This window comes from Aythya fuligula, chromosome 2 (assembly GCF_009819795.1).
Source record: "Aythya fuligula isolate bAytFul2 chromosome 2, bAytFul2.pri, whole genome shotgun sequence".
In the NCBI taxonomy this organism is placed as follows: Eukaryota; Metazoa; Chordata; class Aves; order Anseriformes; family Anatidae; genus Aythya; species Aythya fuligula.
The window spans coordinates 62,990,974-63,013,831 of NC_045560.1; the positions used below are offsets into that span (position 1 = coordinate 62,990,974).

The 22,858-nt window shown below is 43.4% G+C and overlaps 1 protein-coding gene across 1 annotated transcript in view; it reads right to left on the reverse strand.

Annotated features, from left to right (window-relative positions):
- Window positions 1-4,029: 4,029 nt before the first annotated feature.
- AOAH (acyloxyacyl hydrolase) overlaps window positions 4,030-22,858 on the reverse strand; it is a 73,436-nt gene continuing 54,607 nt past the window's right edge. Inside the window, 6 exon segments of the mRNA XM_032181071.1 lie at window positions 4,030-4,507; window positions 9,994-10,070; window positions 13,303-13,399; window positions 15,401-15,460; window positions 15,547-15,605; window positions 18,554-18,726. Coding sequence (XP_032036962.1) covers window positions 4,379-4,507; window positions 9,994-10,070; window positions 13,303-13,399; window positions 15,401-15,460; window positions 15,547-15,605; window positions 18,554-18,726 — 595 coding nt within the window. The 3' untranslated portion in view covers window positions 4,030-4,378.

Here is a 22,858-nt window from a genome sequence, read left to right on the forward strand (position 1 = left end):
GTCAGTTGATGTTCCTGCAGTTTTCAAAGCTTTTCACTGGCTTAGTGAAATACTATCTCATTACCCCACTATTGCACATGCAGTAGTGGAATACTGGTAAGTTGTTATTCCTGTTGTATATTCACACTTGAAACACTAAATTCTGTTATCTTAAACTGTTTTCATCCAGCCACTTTTGTACTTTTGCCTTTAAACCTAGTTTTCTTTTTCAGATGTTCTTAAATATTTCCAAATTATGTATTGAAATATATTTTATCCCTTTAAAATAAATAATAACTTTATGTAACTTCTCCTAATGTCATCTGTGCATTTGAGACGCTAGTCTGAAGACAAAAAGCTAGACTCCATGTGGTGTTTGGGAAATTCTATTCAGTATGTATATCCAAAAATACCTCCTGATTTGGGAATATAATGCAACATCTTAGGGGTAGCTAGCACCAGACTGTTTATGGGCAGTTACCATGAATATGGTTGGAACATACATGGGTGTAGAAGCAGCTAGACATGAGCGGTTCATTGAGTGTGATGAGGAAAGATGGTTCTCGTCTCACATAGTAAAGACATGGCAGCAGAGTAGCAATGGTACATGAACAGTGGCAGTGCAAATTTCATCCGTGGATTCTTGGTAGGCTGAGTTATGAAGCAAGAGTCTATAGAAAGGAGTGACATGCTTTCATTTGGACTGTATTTTCAATTTGGACTATTATCCATTGTAGAAACCTATGTGTTTTATTATTGCTGAAAATGGAAAAAATATCAAGGAAATGTATGAACTTTAACAGGTGATGCAAGTTTGAAAACCTGACCTGAACATAAATTGTCAGTGACCAAATGTACTGCTGCAGTCAGCAGAAGCACGTGACACCTGCTTAGCAACAAGCCTCCATTTACACCTCTACTGGCTTGCACTAATGCCTACCTCCTCTCTCACATCTCCCAATTCCTTCAAGGGTGAGCTGTGGAAAAATTTTTTCAAAAATGTTGTCAGGGATCATCTGTTTTCTGAGCACTGCAAGATAGGCATGAGGGAGTAAGGAAAATGCAGATGTGAGGGAGAGGGTTAATTGAGGGTTTTTTTTCTGCAAGTGTATTAGAACCTTGATGAATGTTGAAAGCGGAGAGACTACAGAACAACAGTTCAGTTTTAACTTGTACTCTACCATAACATTAAAAAATGATTGTGCTGTCTGAATCCCAGAATTCTCGAGGTCTTGCATGTTTGTATTTTTTTTTTCCTGAAGTGGAAAGCCAAATACAGCTACAGGGTTTGAAAAGTTTGGGATGGAAATCTCACTAAGATGTGAGAGCTTTCAGCTCAATAGGTTAGAGTTTTCTCATATTTGTTGTTGATCCTTTTGTAGTAGGCCAGGTCAATTGAATTCAAATAGCTTCATGTAGATGTAGCTCTATAACCCAAAAATAGTTTCTCTGATACTCTCAGATTGCAAAGCATTAAGTTGTTATAAAATAGTCGAACAGAAAAACAACAGCAAAAGCCTCCTGTGTTTAGTGCATTGAAACAATGTGCTGTAAGGCATTGATGAAATCCCCCTGTGTCCACATTGTTCAACTATGTGGGGGGGATGCCCAAGATAAGACATTCCTTCTTAAAAATCTGTACTATTAATAAAGCTTGATTTCATGGTGCTATACCTAGCTTTCCAAGAGCAATTTTTTTCTTTTATTCAGGCATTTGTCGTCGTCATCCTAAGCATCAGGAGATGGTTAAATTAGGGAAATAGACTAGAATACATAGCTCACTGCTGCTTTAGATTAAGCTTTGTCAGAACCAGCTGTTTAAAATGGGGTGTTTAAGTTACCACTGCTGCTCAAAAAGCATTTGGGCATGCAGATCTTCCACTATTTTTTGTATTTTTGAAACAACAGATGTAGTACTTGTAAAAGGTGGTGGCATAATACACCCCAAGTTCATCTTTACTGGCAAATAGTTACTGCATTATTTACAAATTAAGTTTCTGTGTACTGCCTGATCTTAAAGCTGAATTGCAGAGTTTGCTGCTGAGGCATGACATGGTTCGATTAGTGCTCCTGCAGCCAATGGCAAACCCATTTTGTGAAGTCCCTCAAAGACCATATCAAGCATGGAGTAATTACACTGCTAGGGCAAGTCTAAGAGCTTTGGGGATTTCAGGCCTCTCTCGCCTTTTTATAAATTTAGAACATCCTCTTAGTCTTCTTTTTTTCCATTATGCACAATTTCAAGATGCCTACTAATAAGAAATTCTACAAATGAATATGCTTTGCTCTGGGCAATGAAGCTTATTTTAACTGAGGAAATTTGAGTCTTACTAGCTTTTAAAACTCTTAATTGGCATTATCAAAGCCTAAACTCAATTGGGATGCAGTAATGGCTTGAAAATTTGGCTTCTAAACGTCTAAACGCAGTGTTCTCTTCCCTCCTTTGATTGCCACGTTTCTGTGTTTTGGTATAAAGGAAATTATCCAGTATGAGTCTGGAGGTATTGTCCTTGCTGTAAATTGTAAAACAATGTGGATGCACTTGCTTTTTGTCCTGCTTTTGCTTTTAATGACAGTAAGAAACCTGACTTGGAAAGCGTATATTGAATGCTGTGCTATTTGGCAGAGATTTTTGTACAGCAAGCAGGTATGTTTCCTCTTCTAGAACTAAAGGGAATAATAGAATCATATCACAAGTCGGAAGGGACCCATAAGGATCATTGAGTCCAACTCCTGGCACCGCACAGGTCTACCCAAAATTTTAGACCATGAGACTAAGTGCACAGTACAAATGCTTCTAAAATTCTGACTGGCTTGGTGCAGTGACTACTTCTCTGGGGAGCCTGTCCCATGTGTGACCAATAGCAGAGGCATGTCTGAAGATGACTGAGTTGAAACTGTTTCTTGGGAGACAATGGCTATTTTGGCAACATCTGAATGCCTTGAATGAAGTGGGACATGATAGTAAGTATCATTCAATTAAAGAATGCATTCCCTCTTGGTTTCCTAAAGATGAGTATTTCCCCAAACGTTAGTGGTTGTCCCACAAGAATTTAATCTTAGTAAAAGATGCTGCACTGACTGCACTTTAAAAAGAAATACAAAAAAATAGAGTATCTAGGATTTGCTTCAAAACAGTATTTGCAAGTACTCCTCTGCCTCTTCAAACTACAGAGCAGATGTGGCTCCTGCAGATGTGGTCAGTGTGCTTGGGCCCGCGCACAGCCAGGCCGTCTGTCTGTCCTGCAGCCTCAGAGCTGGGTCACAGCCGATGCAGCCATATACACAGGCATGTTCAGAACAAAAGAAATAGACAGAGTATAACTGAGCCCTGGCTAATTTTGATGGCTTTAGTCATGCTGTGTTAACACTTCCTATTTACCATATTTTTCCATGTGTAATTAGTACTATTTTATGCTGTCTCATCCCTTTATCACCAGTAGGGCTACTAGTACAGCTGTATCTAATTTTGTTTGGGTATTCTGTGGTGGTGTGTTTTTATTTTTTGTTGTGTTCTTGTTTGCCTTTTTCTAGAAGTATTGGGTGAGCTGGTGAAATAAATACTTTTAATTCTCAACCTTTAATACTACGTGTAAAGTAGAGCAGGTAAGAGCTGCCCATTACCTTCAGCGATTCCTTAGGTCATACCTGCAAAATGGTGGGACTTATTGTGCATATTGCATTTATTATGAAGCTAAAGAGTAGGGATGTGTTAAAGCTTTAAAAAGCAAGCTGTGTTAAATACTTGAAGGGTGGTCAAGTTACGAGCTTGTTAATGGTGGGAAAGGGAACCTGTGCTCAGTCAAGCTGAACTACTGCTGCCAGGCAAATCTAACATCTAGTGTCTTGTTATTCCTCGCACGTTTTAATAAGCAAATAGCAGCAATATAGCAAATAACATATTGACAGTTGAGGTAATTACATGTATACAACTCATAGCAACAAGATTAGGTTGGGTTCCCCCTCCCACCCCTTTTGGGATCAAATTAACTGTTGAAAGGTACAAATGGAAAGCCCAAAAATACGGTTCTGCAGGGAAAACAATGAGGTAGGGCTGCGGGGTTGCTGTACGTGGAAACAATCGCATTATGCATTTGCAAACCAGTACAATGAATGGTCTAGCTGGCAGGTATCCTTTGATTTTATTTTATTTTTGTAGCTCCAAAGAAAAAGCTCAGTCTACTTGTACAGGTGGGTGACTTTGCAGTTAAGATACAGCACTGAAAAGAATGCTGCTATGCTAACTTCAGCACTACCGTCTCTTTGTACTGCTATTTTGAATAACAACAAAAAAAAATAAGAGTGGCTCTTGTGCCCTCTGTTTTCTTTTGTTTTGGTCTCTAATCATGGAATGTACCAGGAAGCACCCCTGTAAACCGTGGCTCTGGCAGTTTGGGAGTCAGTGTCCACCTTGATCTTTGAATATAGCTTCAATCTGGTCATTGAATGGATTCTCCTTTCCAAGCACTTGAGGCCATTCATGTAGTGCCTTCTGCCAGGTAATGCTTGTTCCCAGGGCTGCAGCAATCTGTGAACAGCACATATGAGAAATTATCAATTTCTCGTGCCTGTATAATTCAGTGGCTTTATACCAGTCCCCATTAGAAGGCAGACTCCCCTCCATAAACATGTGATGGAGCGTAACCTCTAGCTAAAGAAAATACTCTATTCCAGCTGCTTGAAGAGGTGAAAATCCATTTGAACAGTAAAATAAGGTGAGGATTACATATCTGCACTTTCCTGACCAGAGCAAAAACTGGATTTATCAACAAGAGCTCATTTCTGGTAAAATGGTCGGGGGGATTCCAAAAAGGTGTGTTTTTTGTTGTTGTGGTTTTTTTTGTTTGTTTGTTTTTTGTTTTGTTTTGTTTTTTTTTTGTTTTTAAGATCAAATGTGAAGCCTAACATTGAATAACCCTTTTTAAGTTACTTATCATAGAAGGAAAACGTGACCGTATGTGTAGCTCGCAAGCATAAAGTTCTACTCTCTGTTACAGTTGTGTTTTGTCTTTGCAAAAGAGTTGTAAATTATTTTTTATCAATTACAGGAAAATAAAGATATACAAGCAGACAATCAGGTCTAATGAGAGTCTTCAACTATTTCCTGATGCCTACAGTGCATGGTCAACAAACTTCTTCTGTTCAAAAGCCATAGGGTCTCACTTTTTTCCTCTGGAGCATTATGAAAGTATTTCAAAAGCACTGCTTAGATATAAGGTATAAATCTCTTGCTAGTCCAAAGGAATTCATGCTCTTGAATTCCTCTGATACTTCTAATAACTATTCTCTTTGCTATCCTGTAAGGAAACCCCAGGTGCTAGGAAAAAGAGGCCCAATTATATCCAGGTTCAAAACTAACCACCTCTGATTCTCTATGTCCACACCGGCTGCTGGCTGTCTTCAGAGCCTTTTCTCATGAGACCTGAAGAAAATTGTAAAATAGCTTTTCTCCTCGCTATCAGAACTGCTCTAGCCTTCACAGAGTGTTTGCCCTGGAAGTTATGCACTGAAGAGAAATTGTATGTACTATTTTGCCAGGGTGAAAATCATCAAGGGTAAGAGAAAGGGAAAGAGAATAGCCTGATTCTCCTTTAACCAAATTTTCACACCCTTCTAACACATTTTTGTTTCAACTTCTGACCTACGGTTATATTTTGCCTATACAGTAACTTTACTTTCAAGTCTAAAACTCATGCTAACATTGATTATAATTACAAGGCTCAAATAGAGCTAACAAAGCCTTCGTACGAAGGCCCAAGATGGATTTATGCAATCAAACTATTTGAACCCTGTTTCAGAGTTTCAGAAAGAGACTGGAACCTTTGGGGAAATTTTATGTGCTTTTTTATGCTGTGCATTTGAAAAAAAGCTGTAATGATGGGCCAGGAGAAGAAAACTTTATTCAGAGCTAATGTACAGAGAGCCACATTTGCAGGGTGGAAGCTCTTGGACTCTTGTCATTTGCAGCCTTGTTAAGCTATCAGACATTAGGCAGGGGAGAGGGATAGGGGAGATTTTGTAACGTGGCATTTTTTTTCTTGGTACAAATTCCTAACTTGACCAAACAAGCTTCTGGGCCGCTCAGTGGCTGCCAGGCGGTTGAGACCTGTGTCAGAGTGGTCCTTTTAGGCATGGGAGTCTCCAAACCTCCCTCACAAGTCCCTAAGTCTTCCTTATGTTTTTAGCAGGATGACTTTTTTTTTCTTTTTTTTTTTTTTTTTAACAAAACCAAACCCACTATCTTTGCATGTTGTACCCCCCTGAAAGAGTGAAAGAGTATCACAGGAGATAAACTCTACAGTGTTCACGCTGCTGTTGATTACAATTTAAGATGTGCTTGGAATGCCCTAAATAACATAGGTCCTGCTCAGACACCTGCTCACATGGTGCTGATAATTTGCAGTGGATGAGAAGTGAGGCACAGAGAAAGGTTCATGACTCACGGAATCTTTTCTTTAGGTCCTTTTTAAATTCCAAACAGCTTGTGTTTTTGCACCAGTTAAATTTATTTTTATTTTTTGCATTTTTTAATTTGAATCTTAATTAAAAATTGTTCGGGATTTTATTTATTTGTTAAAGGAAATATTGCCTATTTCTTATAGAGTCCTGGATGACTGTGACTTTGAGGTGGCTGTGTTATTTTAGCAGCTTTTGGTTGTTTTTTCCTTCTGTACCAAAATGGGGATGGGAATGTTTCTCAGCAAAGAGTAAATACACAACTAATCTGATGTGTTTTGTTTCATTTTTTTTTTTTTCTCTTTCCTGGTTATAATGTGCTTTCCTAAGACTTAAAAAAGGAAAAAGGGAGAATCTAATCACACTCAAGCTGTGCTTTCCTGCAAGTACATAATCATTAAGAATCTTCCAAGCATCCCTGTTTCCAGTTTGTGATGCTCAGGGCTTTTGCGCTCTCAATGGTAACTTCATAAAAGCAAGAAATGAAGCCATTTGCACAGGATCCTCTTGAAATACATGGTCGTGTCATACAAACAAAGCAATCAGCTGTTCCAGAGAGAAGCAATGTCCTTGAAGCCATCTGGCACTCAGGATGGTTTGCAGTGAGATTTGTAGGAAGGAAAAGCTGCTGAAAGCTCCTGGGCTCCCCCTTTAGTCAAGGGGAAGAAATTTCTTCCAAGGACAGTCAAGCAGAACTTGGGGGAGCACTGTCTCAGAGATGACTTTAGAGGGATGTTGGGAGGACTCAGGCATCATGCTTTTAGGAGTTAAAAGCAAATGGTGCGACTTTCATCCACTTACAGCTTGATCTGGGTGTTTTAGTTTTTAAACTTAAGAGAAATACAGATACGCCAAGAATGAGTAATCTCCAGTTTTGCAGCTTAACGAAAACACGCAGGAAAATGCTCTTCTTCCTGTAGGAATGTCCCCTAATGAAATATAGGCCTGGGCTGGGCTAAACACGAGTGCTTAGTGTTTATTCCTTCCTTCAAGGGTTCTTAGATCAAAATACTCTCTGTGAACACTATGGAGACTTTTTTTTTTTTTTTTTCCTAAGTGTTCCAGCCTAGCCTTTTTGATGCATGAAAAAACAGAATAGGTCTGATGGGACAAATGGATGGTTGCCACCTTGCATTTTTTCCTCATCCTTCTCTTTGCAGTGATTTATCCATGGCTGTCTGTTAGGAAGGTTCAATTCCCTTCCACTCTACTGCATAATTGGAGTGATGGTCTGTTGGATATATGTGCTGACGCCTGTTTACAAAAGTGGATTATTTCTTCAATTAATGAGATGCCAGATGAATGGCAGGTGAAATCCAGGGCAGATATCAGACTTCTCCTGCCAAGTAGTGCATAGTAACAAAGGGGGAGCATGGTGTTTCTCCAGCTCACCTTGGCACAGAGTGGCACTGTGCTTCTCATACCCCATGCTCAGTTTTTCTGCATCTGAAGGCAAGAGCTAAAATGTGTATATTTTCCTTAGGGTGCTGCTCAGTTCAAATATTCATGACTGTTTCACTAATGCTTTGAGATCTTTGAGAAAAGTGCTGTAAAAAAGATTGAGTTAGAACTTATCAGTCATATTTGTTGGGCTATGTGTGACAAGTGGGGAATAGCAGCAAAGATGGAAGTAAAAGATCCCCTTCACTTGACAAGCATCAGCTCTTGTGCTAGGCAGCACTAGATGGTATTAAAGCTGTATCTGGCCAGAGGCATTCATGTTGGTATAACGTAAAACTTTAAATAAAACTTGCATGGGGAGTGAGTGAGTTGTTTATCATCTCTCTCAAGCGTACTCTTAAATATCACGCTGTGCTCACACTTCCCCTTCCTTGTCCCAAGAGCCACTCTTTCTCAGTCCCAACAGCACTGTGTTGATAACAGACTTCCCTATAATACCAGGAAAAGAAAAATGGATTTAAAGCAGTGGATGTTTGGATAAGGCTAATTAATAATTCCTAGAAGGGCAATAACTCACTTGAAGTGAGGCATATCTACAGCTGGCACCTTAACTGTATGGGAAAATGTACCTATAAAAGTATTAACGTCATCTGAACAGCAGGAGGGGGAGATGGTAACAACTGCAGGATGCCAGGCCCAGGGGGAGTGAAATACAGCAGCATGTGGCCAGGGCCTGCAGCCTGCTGCGCCAGGAGCTGCGCCCGTCTTGGTAGCTGCTCTTCCATGCCCTTCCGCAGCTTTCTTTTGGCTTAGGAAGGGTCCCTTGCAGCAGCTGGTGGGGTGCAGGGCATATATGCAAGAGCCTGGAGGGGAAGCTGTGGCCCAGTGAGCTCGGCTCCCTCAGTGGCTGGTTACTGGTGGCTATGGGAAGCCTCAGGCGAGCCTCAGGGTATTGGGGTAAGGCATAAAAATAGCACAAAGATCTTCCCTGTTCTGCTCCAGCCTCCTTCTGTGTATTTTCCCCAGGTGGCAGAAGTGGGAATGGGGTTTGTTTCATCACAGCTTTCACTCCTGTTTCATTTGCCAAGTTTTCTCTAATTGCTTCCTTTTAAAAGGCCTGCACCAAAAATATCCAGACACACTTCCCCCATGTCCTCAGGCTCTAAGCCCATGCTTTCCCACAGCTTCCTCATGGTACTGCTTGGTAGCCAAGCAGGCATTATTTCTGCTATGAAGGGGCCCCTCTGTGACCAGGAAATTATTCTGACATGGCAAAGGTGAGGCAGCCAGCATGGATGTAAAAGACAGCAATGAAAGCACTTATGCTTTGGATGTCCCTACGCCTTTCCCCACGGGCTGAAGAGGCAGTCAACAGAGAATATGTGTGGGGTTGGCTCCCATCATTAAATCGCCTCAGAAATTCAGTCTGTGCTTTTGGGCACAGGGGTTGGCCCATTGTGGCACTGTTTTCTGGGCAGTCATACAGTTTTACTTAGGACCATACCAGGAAGATGGGCCACTCTTTTGTTTCCACTTTAATATTTCAAATATGAATTTATTTTCAACTGTGTACATACCTGAAACCTGAAGCTAGCCTATAGAAAATGCATTGCGTTGCTTGTAGCTGATTGCATGACGTGCTCTCCCAAAGCATTGTGCAGGTTCAGAAAAAAGTACTCTGAAAGTGAGCATGGTGGGAACAGGGCAAACGTTGCACAAGGTCATCAAAGTGAGGAGTTACAGCCGAGCAGCTGTTTCTCCTTCCCTTTCATTCATTTCTGACTACAAACTTTCTCCTGCCACCCATCCCTGGAGGCCAAGGAATCAGGAGAGAAGTGCTTCATCATGCAGCTGCAGCACATAAAGCAGTTTATAGGTATGGCTTCAAAACAAAAGCTCTGTTCCAGGCTAGGATGAGGGGCATCCATGGCCTTGGAGGCTGAGGATGTGGGATGTAGGGGCATGGACGTGGGCAGGATCTTCACCATGGTCATATTTATGGGTAGGGACAGGGTCAGGGTCTCTCTCCTGAAAAGAACCTCTCCTCTTCCCCGCTGCAGGACACATGGGCACTGCAGGCAGTGTGAGCAGCCAACCCAACACAGGCGCTGGCATCCCTCCTGCTCTGCAACCCCTCACCTCGGGTCTGGATTTTACCTGGCTGGGGTGGAAGCCATCAACCGGCTCGATCAGCTGCCAGGGCTCGCCGCCCATCTTGCGCCACTCCTCAGCCGCTGCAAAGCACACAAGCAGAGAGGTTACGGCACCGCACTCCTCCTCCCAATGCCCCCGCTACTTTTAAGCTCACAACGGCTCTGCATGAAGATTATGATAATTTATATGAAGTTGTCAGAGCCAATACTGCATGCAATCCCTCTCTCCTTGGGCAGTATTTAAGCTTTTATTGTTTTTTTAGTGTTTTATTTTTTTTTTTAAATCTGCAATATTTATGCAAGGAAGTGCTTTGAACATAAATGCTTGTAAAAGAATTCGCTTTCCCTCCTAAGACTGATGCTGTAGTGAGTAAAGCTATAAATTATTTAATACTGATTTAATACTTTTGTATTTCCCATTTGAGTTGCAGCTTCAGCGGAGCAAAAAAAATATATGTGCGTACATATATATATATGATGAAAAGCTAAATAAAACAGTGATTTTTAGAGAAATAGAGGGTAACACAGTGTTTGCCGGGGCTGATGTCTGCAGGAATAAGATGTCATTTTCAGTTACTTTTCTTCTGAGTGATCTTTTTCAACTCCAACAGAATAACCTTTTGAATTACATAAGCATGACATTCAATGCAAATGCTGCTCTACTGTAAGCCCTGTAAGCCCCAGAGCCATTAGAGAAGTAAAAAGCTTGCTTTCTTCAAAAGGGCTGTAGAGCGATCAAATGCGGGCCTGGTGGATATAGCATTAACAGACTGTAAACTTTATATCTTTTTTTTTATAATGACAGATTAAGAATTCTTAATAGTGTTATGCAGGCAGCCCATCATGAGAAAAATGTTCTCATTTCAAGTGCTACAGTTCTGATCTGGGACCAGCTCTGCTGGCTTGACTCTGGCTGTTGTGTCAAGAAGCGATGCCTGGGCGATCATTCTGACTTTGATTTCACAGATTGGTGGTGTTCCCGCTTTAACTATAGAAATGTACTTGTGATGCTGTATTCAACAGCAAAATAACTTCTTTCAAGGCACAGGGCTTGAAGGTCTGCTTCAAAATTGCATGATACTGGACGTGAAAACATTTTCATCCTATTTTACACCAGGGAGTACACGCGCTCACAACATACACACGGTGTGAACTAGCCCCTAACCCCTTGTATGATGTTATACACTGTGTATGAGGCTGTGTGCTGTAAAACACACTCAGTAGACGCTACTGTTCCAGTCCAGAAATAGCAAGTAAGTGAGGTTTCTATCAACAAAGGTCAATTTATTCCATTATACTTGACCTCCAAAAATCCTAGAGCAATTCTGGGACAAATAGGCACTGAGTAGAGCTGGAGATTGCCTTAGAAGTGCCCATTGCCTAGGCTGGACTACAATAGAGCTTACTCACATCCCCACAAGAAAAAGCAACCCACACCCTGTATTTATTGCGCCCCTTTATAGAAACACTAAGCACTTGAGCCAAAGGCAGCATCTGAGCTTGCCTGTCCATCTAAACCTAGAATAAATGCTGGTATACCCAGTTTTCATTCCAAGGAGATTAGCAGCTGCTATGTACACATGCACAGGCCCGCCTGGAGTCAGTGTCCTCATGACAGCATGCAACCACCGCTAAATATTTGATGCCTGGAGAGTCTAGGGGAGGATCTGCGCTTGCTTCAGAAAGAGACCAGGAAAGTAGGTCAGCAGCCTCAGCTCGCTTCTGAGCGCGCTCACGAACAGCTTTACTGAGGGGAAGCTCACATGGTTGGCACCAGGGCTGCAGGAAACTTCGCAAAGTGTCTGTCAGAGCCGATGTTTGTATGTGCATGTGTGATTTTGTTTACCTCATTTATTTAACGCGATGTAATCAAGAACAGCAAATTATATTAAGATGTTTCTTTTCGTGAAAGCAAATAAATTACCTGAAGTTAGCAATTGAACTTATTAAAGTAATTTGCCTACCCAGCAGGTAGTTTGTTCCAAACCCTAATGACTTGTTAAATATTAAGTAGCTGATACAAAACCCACAAAGAGACTTGGACATCCTGAAACTCTGTGCTATGATAGCTAACTTGCAGTGAGGTCTGTGTCTCCAAGCTAAGGTAGAAAAACTCCCTCTCCCATCCTCTTCTTTACCTCTTCCCCTGTGTGGTCTGCATGAGACCCAGACCCAGCTTCATGAACTGTGTTGTACAGAATAAAACAATTTTGTGAGTTTTGATGTGATTTGGCTGCAGCTGAAAATTTCACAATAATCTTCGGTGCCTCGGCAGCTTCATGCTTCCAAGGACACCCAGACACTGATGGGGAGAGGTGTCAGAGATGTACACTTTGAAGTACTGCCAGGCTGCTTCTGTCCCTTCATGGCTCCAGATTTAGCTGTCTACATTCTGGGATTTAAATTATCATTAAAAAAATAAAAAATAAAAGAACATACGGTCCCCAGGCAAATTTTTTTTCAAGCAGGACCTCTCTTTGTGAATACCAATATAAGGAAATGCAGATCATTTTTTATTATTGTTATGTATTCTTTACAGAATCTAAAAATTAATGGTATTCAGGAGGCCCCTAGGGTGGCTGGGGCTGGAGCTTCTGCCCCATGCGCTAAGGGGTTTGCTCTGGGGAAGAGGTGGCTTCAGGGAGCAGCTGCCTGTGGCCCCCAGTGCCCACAGGAAGGTGACAAGGGGACAGGGCCAGGCTCTTCACAGCAGTACAAGGTGTGTGTGTGTGGGGGGGCAAGAGGCAATGTTGAAACACAGGAGGTTCAGGCTGGATGTAGGAAAAAAGCTGTTTTCCTGCTTTTCCATCACTGTCTACCTGCTTGAATACATTGCCCACCTCAGTCCCTCACCCCATGCTGATCCTTTGCTTAAAATGGAGGACCAAGCATACATATTCTTTTGTTTTGTTTTGTTTTGTTTTGTTTTTGTTTTTGTTTTTTTCTTCCCTTAAAATGTCAGTTACAGAAGGAAGTGAGTTAGGTAATGCACTTATCTAATGTCACTTAAGATCACATAAGGATGAGTTTTGTAAGGTCCTCGAGTCAATGCTGCAGAGGTATTCTGGTGCTTGAGGAAGCACAGGAAGGAAGCCAGTTCTTATTGGGAGAGATGCTTTTGAAAACACTGAGCTAAGGGAGGGCAGCTGTGTTACTCAGGGAGGAAAACTGGCCAAGAAAAATTTGTCTTCTGGAGGCAGTGCCACCAGGGTCACCCAGGCTGCCTTGGTACAGAGCTAACATGTACAGAGGGCATGAACAGCCCAGCACGGGACTGAAAGCTGCCTGAGAGAAGGAGAGAAAAGCAACTTACTTTGTCTCAGTGGAAAATCCATGTAGAAAACATCGAAGTTGGCAAATTTCTCAGATCTCGCTATTTCTTTCAGGACATCGGAAAGTTGTAAGGCTCTCTGAAAAAATCAAGCAATTTGATGTCAATTCATTGCTACTCATGCTGCTTTGAGTGGGCTTTGGTTTTGTCTCTGATGTGCAGGCAGGAATTTGAAAGCTAATATACCCCTGTAACTGGGGGAAAGGAGAATCAGAGTTCTTTATCATGACACAGACATGCACCAGATATCCTCTGCCTTTGGGCTACCCAGCTTGCGATGCCATGTGCCATTGCAGATTTGTACCGAGACCTCATCTGAGATAATACGATGAACACAGCATCCAGTTATTTTACCACACACCCCACCTAGCAGCAGCTCTAGTCCTGTATAATCATTCAGGCTCTCTCATTTTCAGAGGCCTCTTGACAAGTAGCAGCCCCGTCATTTCCAATCCTCTTAAAGAAAACAGAAACTTTCTGCAGAGGATAAATGTTCCTCCTTTCCCATTATCCTTCCTGCTGCTGCGTTGTGGGTACTGGCACTCAGCTAGCCAGACCACATTCTGCTCTTACTTTCAGTGGAGTAAATTAGCTCCGTCAGCCACAGATGTAACTGATATATACAGTGTAATTTCTACAGCCTAACAGAGATCAGGATCTCCTAAATATTTAACAAGTGCAGTTTGGATGATAACATAGACAATTATTTTCAGACAGGAAGCCAGGAGGAAGATTAATTCATGCCCTGCAGACACAGAAATTGTACATGGACAGCAGTTACATGTGCTGTATGTCCTGTGGTGTAGGTAACATATAAGCTGCAGTTCTGTAAAGATTTGGGAATCTTCTTAATAAGTCAAGAGGGATGGGGCATAAAATGAAACCTGTATGTAAACCTTGGTGAAATTAAGGCCATATTTTCTGTTTACTGAATGCATACATTAGTATGACAATGCACAGAGATGGCACCTTTGACTATGTCTGCTTACTGGTTCTTTTACATGGCTGCAGGGGGGAGGGTTAAAAATCAGGGAATAAGTGCCTGCTATGATGTGCCACCAGGTTTTTAGTGTCAGCTTTAAAGGACACCTGTGTCTGGCTGCTCCCACTCCTGCCTGCAGCCCGGGTGCTCCTTGGCCGTGCCACCTGGTGATTAAGGCCACAGCGATGTGCCTGAGGGAGATCAGCACAAAGCCCTGACAGAGACGGGGCCAGGATCTTGCTCTCAGGGGCTGCTCCAGCTGCCGGCAAAATCTGTGCCATTGGCACTCCGTGCTAGCAACTACCTTCTCCATAAGCAGTGTCTTCCTTACCAGGCACATTTTCTCCTCAAAGAGCAGGACCCTGAATGTTTTTTGTCTGAGGGAGATCACATCCCCCAGGAATGAATTTGGACAGCTGAGGGATCACCACAGGAGCTCATTTGCAAAGCCTGCAGCTTAACTGTGCTGCTCTGAGTGCCTGCGAGGTGTTTCAAAGGGTGGGCATGGAAGTTTCCACAGCTTTGGAAGAAAAAAAAAAAAAGAACTGATGTCTTTCATTTGGGCTATCAGGCTTAGGCCAAGAAACCATTAATCATATAAAAGACAAAAGCAAAAATTATATCACTGCATAGATTCAATTTAAACTTTATCTTGACGTGGAATTGTTGCATGTTTCTTTTGTCATCTTACATCTAAACTATCCCTTTTGTTGCCTTACATCTAGACCATGAGTTTTCATCTGTTCTGGTGATTGTGAAAGGATTTGGGGGGTCCTGTGCTCCTCAGTGAAGACACTTTGATGTACAACACAAGACACCTTGTATTTAGGAAGAATTTCTACATGGAGGGGGCGGTCAGGCATTGGAAGGGCCTGCCCTGCCAAGTGGTGAGGTCTCCATCCCTGAAGGTATTTAAGAGTTGTGTGGGTACAGCATGAGGGCATGGCTGAGTGAAGGGACTCGGCAGGTCAGGCTTGTGGTTGGACTTGATGATCTTGAAGGTCTTTTCCAACCTAGATGATCCTATCATTCTATAAAATGTACAGGGGCAAGAGGGTGGACTTATGTGACCACTGCAGAGTTGGTATTCCTCCTTACCTCTGAGGTCAGGTTCCTGAGGGTCTTGTTGGGAGTCAGCCAGCCATTGCAGGGGCTCACCTAGGTGGGCAGAGGAGACAGCACATTATCAGTGGGCAGGTGGAGAGCAGAGGAGACCAGAGGGATGCTCCTAAGGCAGCCCTTACCTTGAGGCAGTTGAGGAAAGAGTAAAGCTGGCTGTAGGTGATGTCTCTGTTCAGCTGCCCTGCGAAACACAGAGAGGGAAGCTTTGCATGGCCAATGGCCAAAGGCACCACCATCACTTTTCTTAGTGGCTCCACGTGTCCCTCCCCATGCATCAGAGCCCCAGGTGAGGAGAGGCACCCTACCACGACCATGCATGTGGGTCTGGGAGGTGCTGGTATGCCATCCCTTTGCACATCTCTCACTCTCCAAAAAAAACACAGGCATTGCACAGCCAAAAGAAAGGCTGAAGGTGAGTGTGTGTACCTTGAGCTTTGCATCTGTCTCAGAGAGGACAGCCTTACAAGGGAGAAACAATTTTGCTGTCACTGAGGGATGTGGATGCATTTCTGTGGGTGAGCAAACTCAAGCACCAAGTTTTTGTAGCTACAAATAGGATGAGTAGAGGGAGAATTCAATCCTTCCTGGAAAGGCCATATCTGGACAACGCAATTATTCTGCTGAACGTGCTGCTTGCTGATGCTTCCCACCCCTCAGGGAGCAATGTGTTTGTGGGCAGCAACCTTTCTTTCTGCTCTCCCTTGTCCTGGTGTAAAGGAGGAGTAAGGCACTACCTGAAATCCAAACCAAGGGGCTCCAGCTCTTGTGTGCTCTGGGTGTTTTCTTTCCATCCTCACGGCTCAGTCCCCTTGACACCCAGCTGACATTCCCTGAAATTCACTGCTGCACAGTAACCTTGCTTGCTAAGAAAAATACCCATTTTATCAATCCTTTTGCTTCTTTGGTGACTACAGCCAGGATGGAGATTAAATGGACACTCAGTTAGTTCTCTGAGTTTGTGGCACACTGAGCATCCCATCAGACTTCTTTATTTTTGCAGGGCTGAAACGTGTAGTTTTTGTCATTGCTGTTTCAGGAACTGCAGAGTATGACATCACCCAAATTAAACAGGCTCCTCAGGCTGCTTTGTAGGATCTCCACTGTACAGGTGCAACTCCTGCCTATCTTACCCTGCAGCAGTATCCATTCCTCACAGAAATGATTAGGGATCTCAAAGATCAAGGGTTGGTGGGAATGTCCCAAAACCACATGGCCCCAAAGGGTCAGGCTCTGAGATGGGCTGTGGGGAGGAGTGGGGAGCAAAGGGCTGCAGCAGCTGATGGGTTTGGCTGACGTGAGCCCAGGTGGGTATTTTGGCTGAAACCCAGAGCAATGTCTCGTGGTGCTTGACTGGCTGCCTAGCAGGGAAACCTCCTCACAACCCATCAGAGGATCTGCCAGAAGTGATATCTTGCTGCAGAATGCTGCTTAGGATTAATTGGTTCCCTCCAAGGCAAATGAAGCCCTCTGAAAAATTGCCAACTGGTCCTATAGCTAACCGCTCCCGGTTTGGCTTGTGCCAAAAATGCTACGTGTTATCTCTGATAATTAGATATCCAGTAGAGGAACTGCCCCTGTGATAAACATGCACTCAAGCAAAGAAGTGTATTTATGTGACTGAAAAATAATTATCACAGGTTCACTCTGTGCCAGAAGGGATGGGAGCTTTCTTTTTTTTTTTTTTTTCTTTTTTTCTTTTCTGTTTTCACTTGATAATAATATGGTGCTTATTAGAGAAAATGTGATGATCAATCAAGAAAACAACAGAAATGGATACCTCAGACTTCCTAAGAGGCATGTACTTTAGAGGGATAAAATAACATGTAGAATATTAAGAAGAATCTATGGGGCCATTGGCAATGATTAACCTTGGGAAACCAGGCACAGTGCTTCTTCAAAGCTCTAATACCCTGTGGTTGCCAAATCCATCTGCAGATGTAATCTACCATTTTAATGATGTACATTAGCTTTTCTTTCTCTCTCCATTTACTGATGAGGACTAATATGGCAACAACTTCCCACTTACTCAGATGCACTGGAGATTCATTTACCCAGAGACAAAAGGAACATGCTTTTGGTCTAAAACTTGACAGCAGAATGGCCTCGCTGTTTTCTTATGTCTCCACTTAAATGGAGAAGGTTGAACATACTTGCTTGTATAAAAGCAGGTTTTGGTAGCAGGATGAAATATTTCACATTCTTTCTTTATTGACTTTGGGGTGGTAGGAATTTGTAGAGAAGGGGTTCTGGAACATCCCCAAACCTGCCACCCCATAAACATCCCAGTTCTCCATGGATATGCGCCCACACTGACCCCAGAGGCACAGACACCAGCCTAACCACAGTGCAGGATGTGTTAATGCAACTCCACCAAGATGATGTTCCTCTTTGCTGTTTGACATAGCATGAGCAAATGGCCAGTCAATGGTCAGACATGCAGCTTCTCTGCATGTGCCCTCAGTATGCTCTGAGGAGACAGACTCCCAAAGTTAGCCTCCAAATCCCTGCAAACACTGCCTCAAGGAACCTTATGGCAACTGCCCTCTGAGAGAAAGACCCAAGATGTGTCTATACATGGCGTGACGTTTCAGTTGTCACACCTGTGTGCAGCGTAGGAGGTGCCAGACACCCAGAGCTTGTGGAAAAATTATTCCTTTAGCATCTACTCAGTCTTTTGCAACTCCCTGGATTAATTCTGTCCCAGTCCACACCCAAGACACCCATCAGTCAGTGAGTGGAGCTGTTCACCAGATGTCAAGCTCTACCTGTAACAAGACCCAGGATGAAGCATGTTCAGGCTGCCCACAATTTGGGTCCAAGGCTGAAGCAGAACATCTTGTCTTGCGCATCCACAGCATGTGTTGAGCCTGGTTTGGAGCTGATTGGGTCTGGCTGGTGGGGGCAGGGGGCATGGGCACCATAGGGATCTGCCCTCTAGGTGCTCTATTCTGCACTGGGGATGACTCTCTTACTTCTACTGCACAGCCAATATCAGCTCATATTTTCCAGATCTCCTCTACTCTGTCAGGTTTGCTTGAAATATGTCAACAGATCCATAAATTATTCAGGGACAGAAGGAAACATGAGCAGGCAGATAGCTGAGAGAACCCTGCAACATCTCATATTTACCTAGAGGATGGTATCTGTCATGCAGATTATCCCAGAGGAAGCGTCCATCCACCAAGCCTGTTAAAATCACGTGGCTGCCGTTCGGAAGCCGTGAGTCCAGGTAACGCAGAGCTTGCATGACATTGGAGAGCATTTCTTTGGGGGTCGTCATGTGAGCCAGGGTGTCATGGTTCCTGCAGAAGGAGAGGACACAAACAGGTCATTGTGTCAGGTAATACAGTGCCACCAAACAGGCACCTGAAATTAAAGTGTTTTCTTGTCTTCTGTTCTTACATGTTAGGTTAGCTTAATGAAACCTTATAGAAGTGATGCTGATGTGCTTTAATCCCTTGTTCTTATTGCCAAAACAAAAAGTGATGCAGAAATCTCCCTCAGTGTAAAAAACAAAAGCCTTCTCCCTGTTAAAAACACAGGCAGACATGCAACCCTTCATGCAACCCATTTTTGTGGAGTGACCTCCATGTAGGAGAAAAGCCTTAGCTCTCTTCCCAGTTTCATGGTAGAGTAATCCCATTGTTTGGAATGAGTTAGTCTTTATTTACACTGCCAAGCGGTGAATCAGAGCTATGAAGCAAACTATGACTATATTGGTTTCTCATGGTGCTGAGATCCATGTAGAACCACTAGAGAGCCTCACTCTTTGCAGCCGTTGCAGACCATCTCAAGCCACTTGCTACAAATCCAGAAAATTGCCAGTTTCTAGTCATTAAAAGAACATGCTCTTTTTGCTGACTGCAACGATACCGACCACAGCATACTTGTCAAACTCCAGTCTGGGACTGGTCTGATGTCTATGCAAAGTTTCAGCAGGAAAAGGAATCCCCAGACTACTGCACCTGGTGGTTTTATTTTAGCCTCTGTGATTCAACCAGGGGGAACCAGTGCTGTTCTGCACACATGGCTTCAGGGTGAGGGGTGCCCCAGAACAGATGCAAGGATGGCTTCCCCCACTACTTGCTGTGTGTACCTCACATTCAGCATCCTGTTCAATTATGCCAGGTAGGAATATCTAAGGTAGCTTTGCCTCCCACATCTTGTACACCTCCTACCACCATGCTGCAAGAGAGCAGTGAGAGGTCCAAATGAATGTAGGAGACTGGAGGGAGAAGGAGGAGGTATTGAAGCTAAAATAGTCCTCAGAAATGCCCACTAGGATGCAGGAGCTGTGACAGTGTCCCATATGGACTAAATGCCCATATTTTATAGCTTGCCAGTGGGCCTGAACCTCTCCAAGCCAGACTCTCACACTCTGGTTTGTCCTTCCCTTGCACGTAGATGTAAATGCTGAAGGACAATAAAATCTTGAAGTTGAAATAAATTTCAGCTTGTGTAAGAAAAACAAACAAACTCCCCCAGGCTACCTAGAGAACCCTGATCTAGTTATATTATTGAAACAACCACTTTATTATATAAAGGGCACATGTGTACTCTCCCCTTAGAGCTATTGCCATGTGTCTGCAAAGGGTGATGAAGAAGAGGGTGAAAGCATTCCCAGTGAGGTAAACCTGTCCTAGCAGGAGCCAAGGGCTGGGGAAATGAGGCTGGTCCTGCTGTGGTGGTGAGACTCAGCTTGACCAAGGTTTTCAGAGACAAAGGGCTTTATCTGGAAGCCTTCATCCTAAGAGCATGCTCAAGTCTTCCATGTGGTACAGGAGGATGGAGACCTTTCCCTAGAGAAGTCCTTTGAGCTCCATGCCCCCAACCTATGGCTTTCCCATGGGTAAGAGAAAGGCGAACTCCATGTGGGGATGACTGAGATGTTGGGAAATCAAGCGGGATTGCTTGTTGGTGAATGCCCTCCAAAAGCAGGAGCCTTCACAAGCTTTGCTGTTTTGTCTTGAGGACTAGACATCTAGAAATGGTTGTCCTCTGGGGTAACCGAGTTCCCTGTGGGAGAACTGCATTCCTCTAATTAGGATTTGGGGTTCTTTAGCTGCTGTATTTTGCATGCAATATAATAATTAGACATGTTCCCTGGGCCTAGAAACTTATCTTGATGCAGAATGTGCTTCTACAGCATTTGAGAATTTCTGGTCAGGGAGAACTGAAAAACAGCATTAAGATTCAAGCTCATGCTTGTCACAGACAGCCACCTGAGCAAGGTACTTTTGAGATAAGACTGTGGTTTTGCCCTTAAATTACTTCATTTTTGCCTACAGGTGTTGTGGCACTCAATTTCAAAATACTGCTCTAATGTAAGGCAGCTACGGCAAGCAAACACATCAGCGGGAGATGAAATTAATATGACATTCATAGCTCCACAACCTCTTGTCATCCTCTACTGAAGTCACACAGGTGTTCCCATGCATTTCTTCACATTTCCTCTCTGTGCCAGGCTTTGAAATTAAAACCAGCCAAGAAGCAAGCTGTCTTGTAGGCACATGCATTTTGGCTTGTGCAATAAGGGAGGCAGCACCAGGGATGGCTTCTGCACACCTGGGACCTCTGTAAGCTGATGTTTGCCACCACTCTTCGTGTCAGCACATAAGCAAACAGCCATCAATGGTAGGGTACTTGGCTGCACAGAGACCTTCTCCAGCACCTGGCACCACCACATCCTGCAGGGCAGGTCTGGTCTCACACCACCAATCCAAATAAATCCTCCCCAGACCATGTTTCATCCTCAGTGCTGCTTTCTAATCACATCTGTAACACTCCCAGTGTTTGGGCCACTGGCATACGGGGCCACCAGGTGCACGTGTGGTTTTCATTGAGAGCTCACGTGCCCATATGCATGCATGCACATATGCACATACATACACATACACAACTGCAAAGCTGGGAAAGAGAGGCTGGAGACGCAGTGCCTTACCCCAAATGCAACTAACACACAGTAACTGCACAGCATCTGGGGCTGCTGGCGTTATTTTCTTGTTGCTTTTTTTTGTTGTTGTTCCAGGTCCATGTGTCCCACATGGTGTCCCACATTTACACCTCAGTGGGCTGAGAGATACCGTTGCCATCTGTCTTTATTTTTCTAACCCCTCTGTTTGGACTCCACAGTGTGGAGACTACTGGGAACATACAACGCATGCTGCCAATTTCATTATCTTTTTCCTCTACGAGCATCCATGTAACACATCACCCCGCTCTTCACATGGGATGAAATACTGGCATTTTATCAATTCTTTGGCTAAAAGCTGTGCTCAGCACATTGCTCTCTGAAGGCAAAACACAGGATATGACCAGAAGGGCTCTATTACTGCCCTTTAAAGCTGTCCTTGAAAAGATTTTTATTTGTCTAGCTTTAGGTTTAAAGTCAGGTTCATCAGATGCTCCACATCCTCTGTAACCTCTGTGGGTATTATCAGAGCCAGACAATGACTGGATCCTCAAAAATCCCTCTCTGCTACCCACCCCACTCAATGAAAACAGTGTGTTTCTATAGGAGCTGCAGCACCTTTCCTTGCTGGAGTCACAGGGATCACCACAGCCACAGCTTCTTTTGATGATATGGGTGTTGTGGAGAAAAACAGACAGCAAAGAGAATTGGAGCAGACAAGAGTGTCTTTGCCAGGTAATAGGCACTGGGATAAAACAACAAGTGGCATTTTGAGTAATACTGTTTTGAAACACACAAATGGATGATGCAAGGCCAAAATGGTTTAAATTTTGTGGAGAGATTCTCTTTTTCTTTAGGCAAGAATAGAAAGCAGGGTTAGACGCAGGGGAAGCGAAAGGATTAACCTGAAGCATGAGGAGTTAATCAGAGGGAAGAGCAGTGACTTTAGCAAAACAGCAGAGTCGAAATACATGCTCAACAGAGCCTGGCCCACGCCTGTAAGAAGACACTTCTGAAGTCTTGTGGCAGGGTTTATCACCTTGGAGGTGGTTGTAGCAATACTCCAGAAGCTTCTGGATAACCAGATGCCCAGGACAACCATGCTAGCAGGCAGCAGGAGGCCTGGAGGGATGGCTGTGACTGCTTTTCCCACTCGGCTCAACAATAAACTTGCTGATAAGCAAAGTTTTAGGCAACTGAAAATGTTTTTTTTTAGAGGCAAAGCCTGAGAGCCTTAATAATAGCTCCAACTTAATTACACAACTTGCAGGTGAGACTTTAAAAGCTCTGAAAGGAGATTTAGCTGCATTGGCATCATTTAATAAAATGTTTTGAGTGTTTTGAAAGTGTCCATGTTAATCAGATTTATTAATTTGTCTGTCCAGGTTTTGGCTGGGATAGAGTCAATTGTCTTCCCAGTAGCTGCTATGGTGCTGTGTTCTGGATTTAGGATAAGAACAACAACACATCCATCTTTTAGCTGCTGCAGAGACAAGCGCTTGTACAGAGACAAGGCTTTCAGC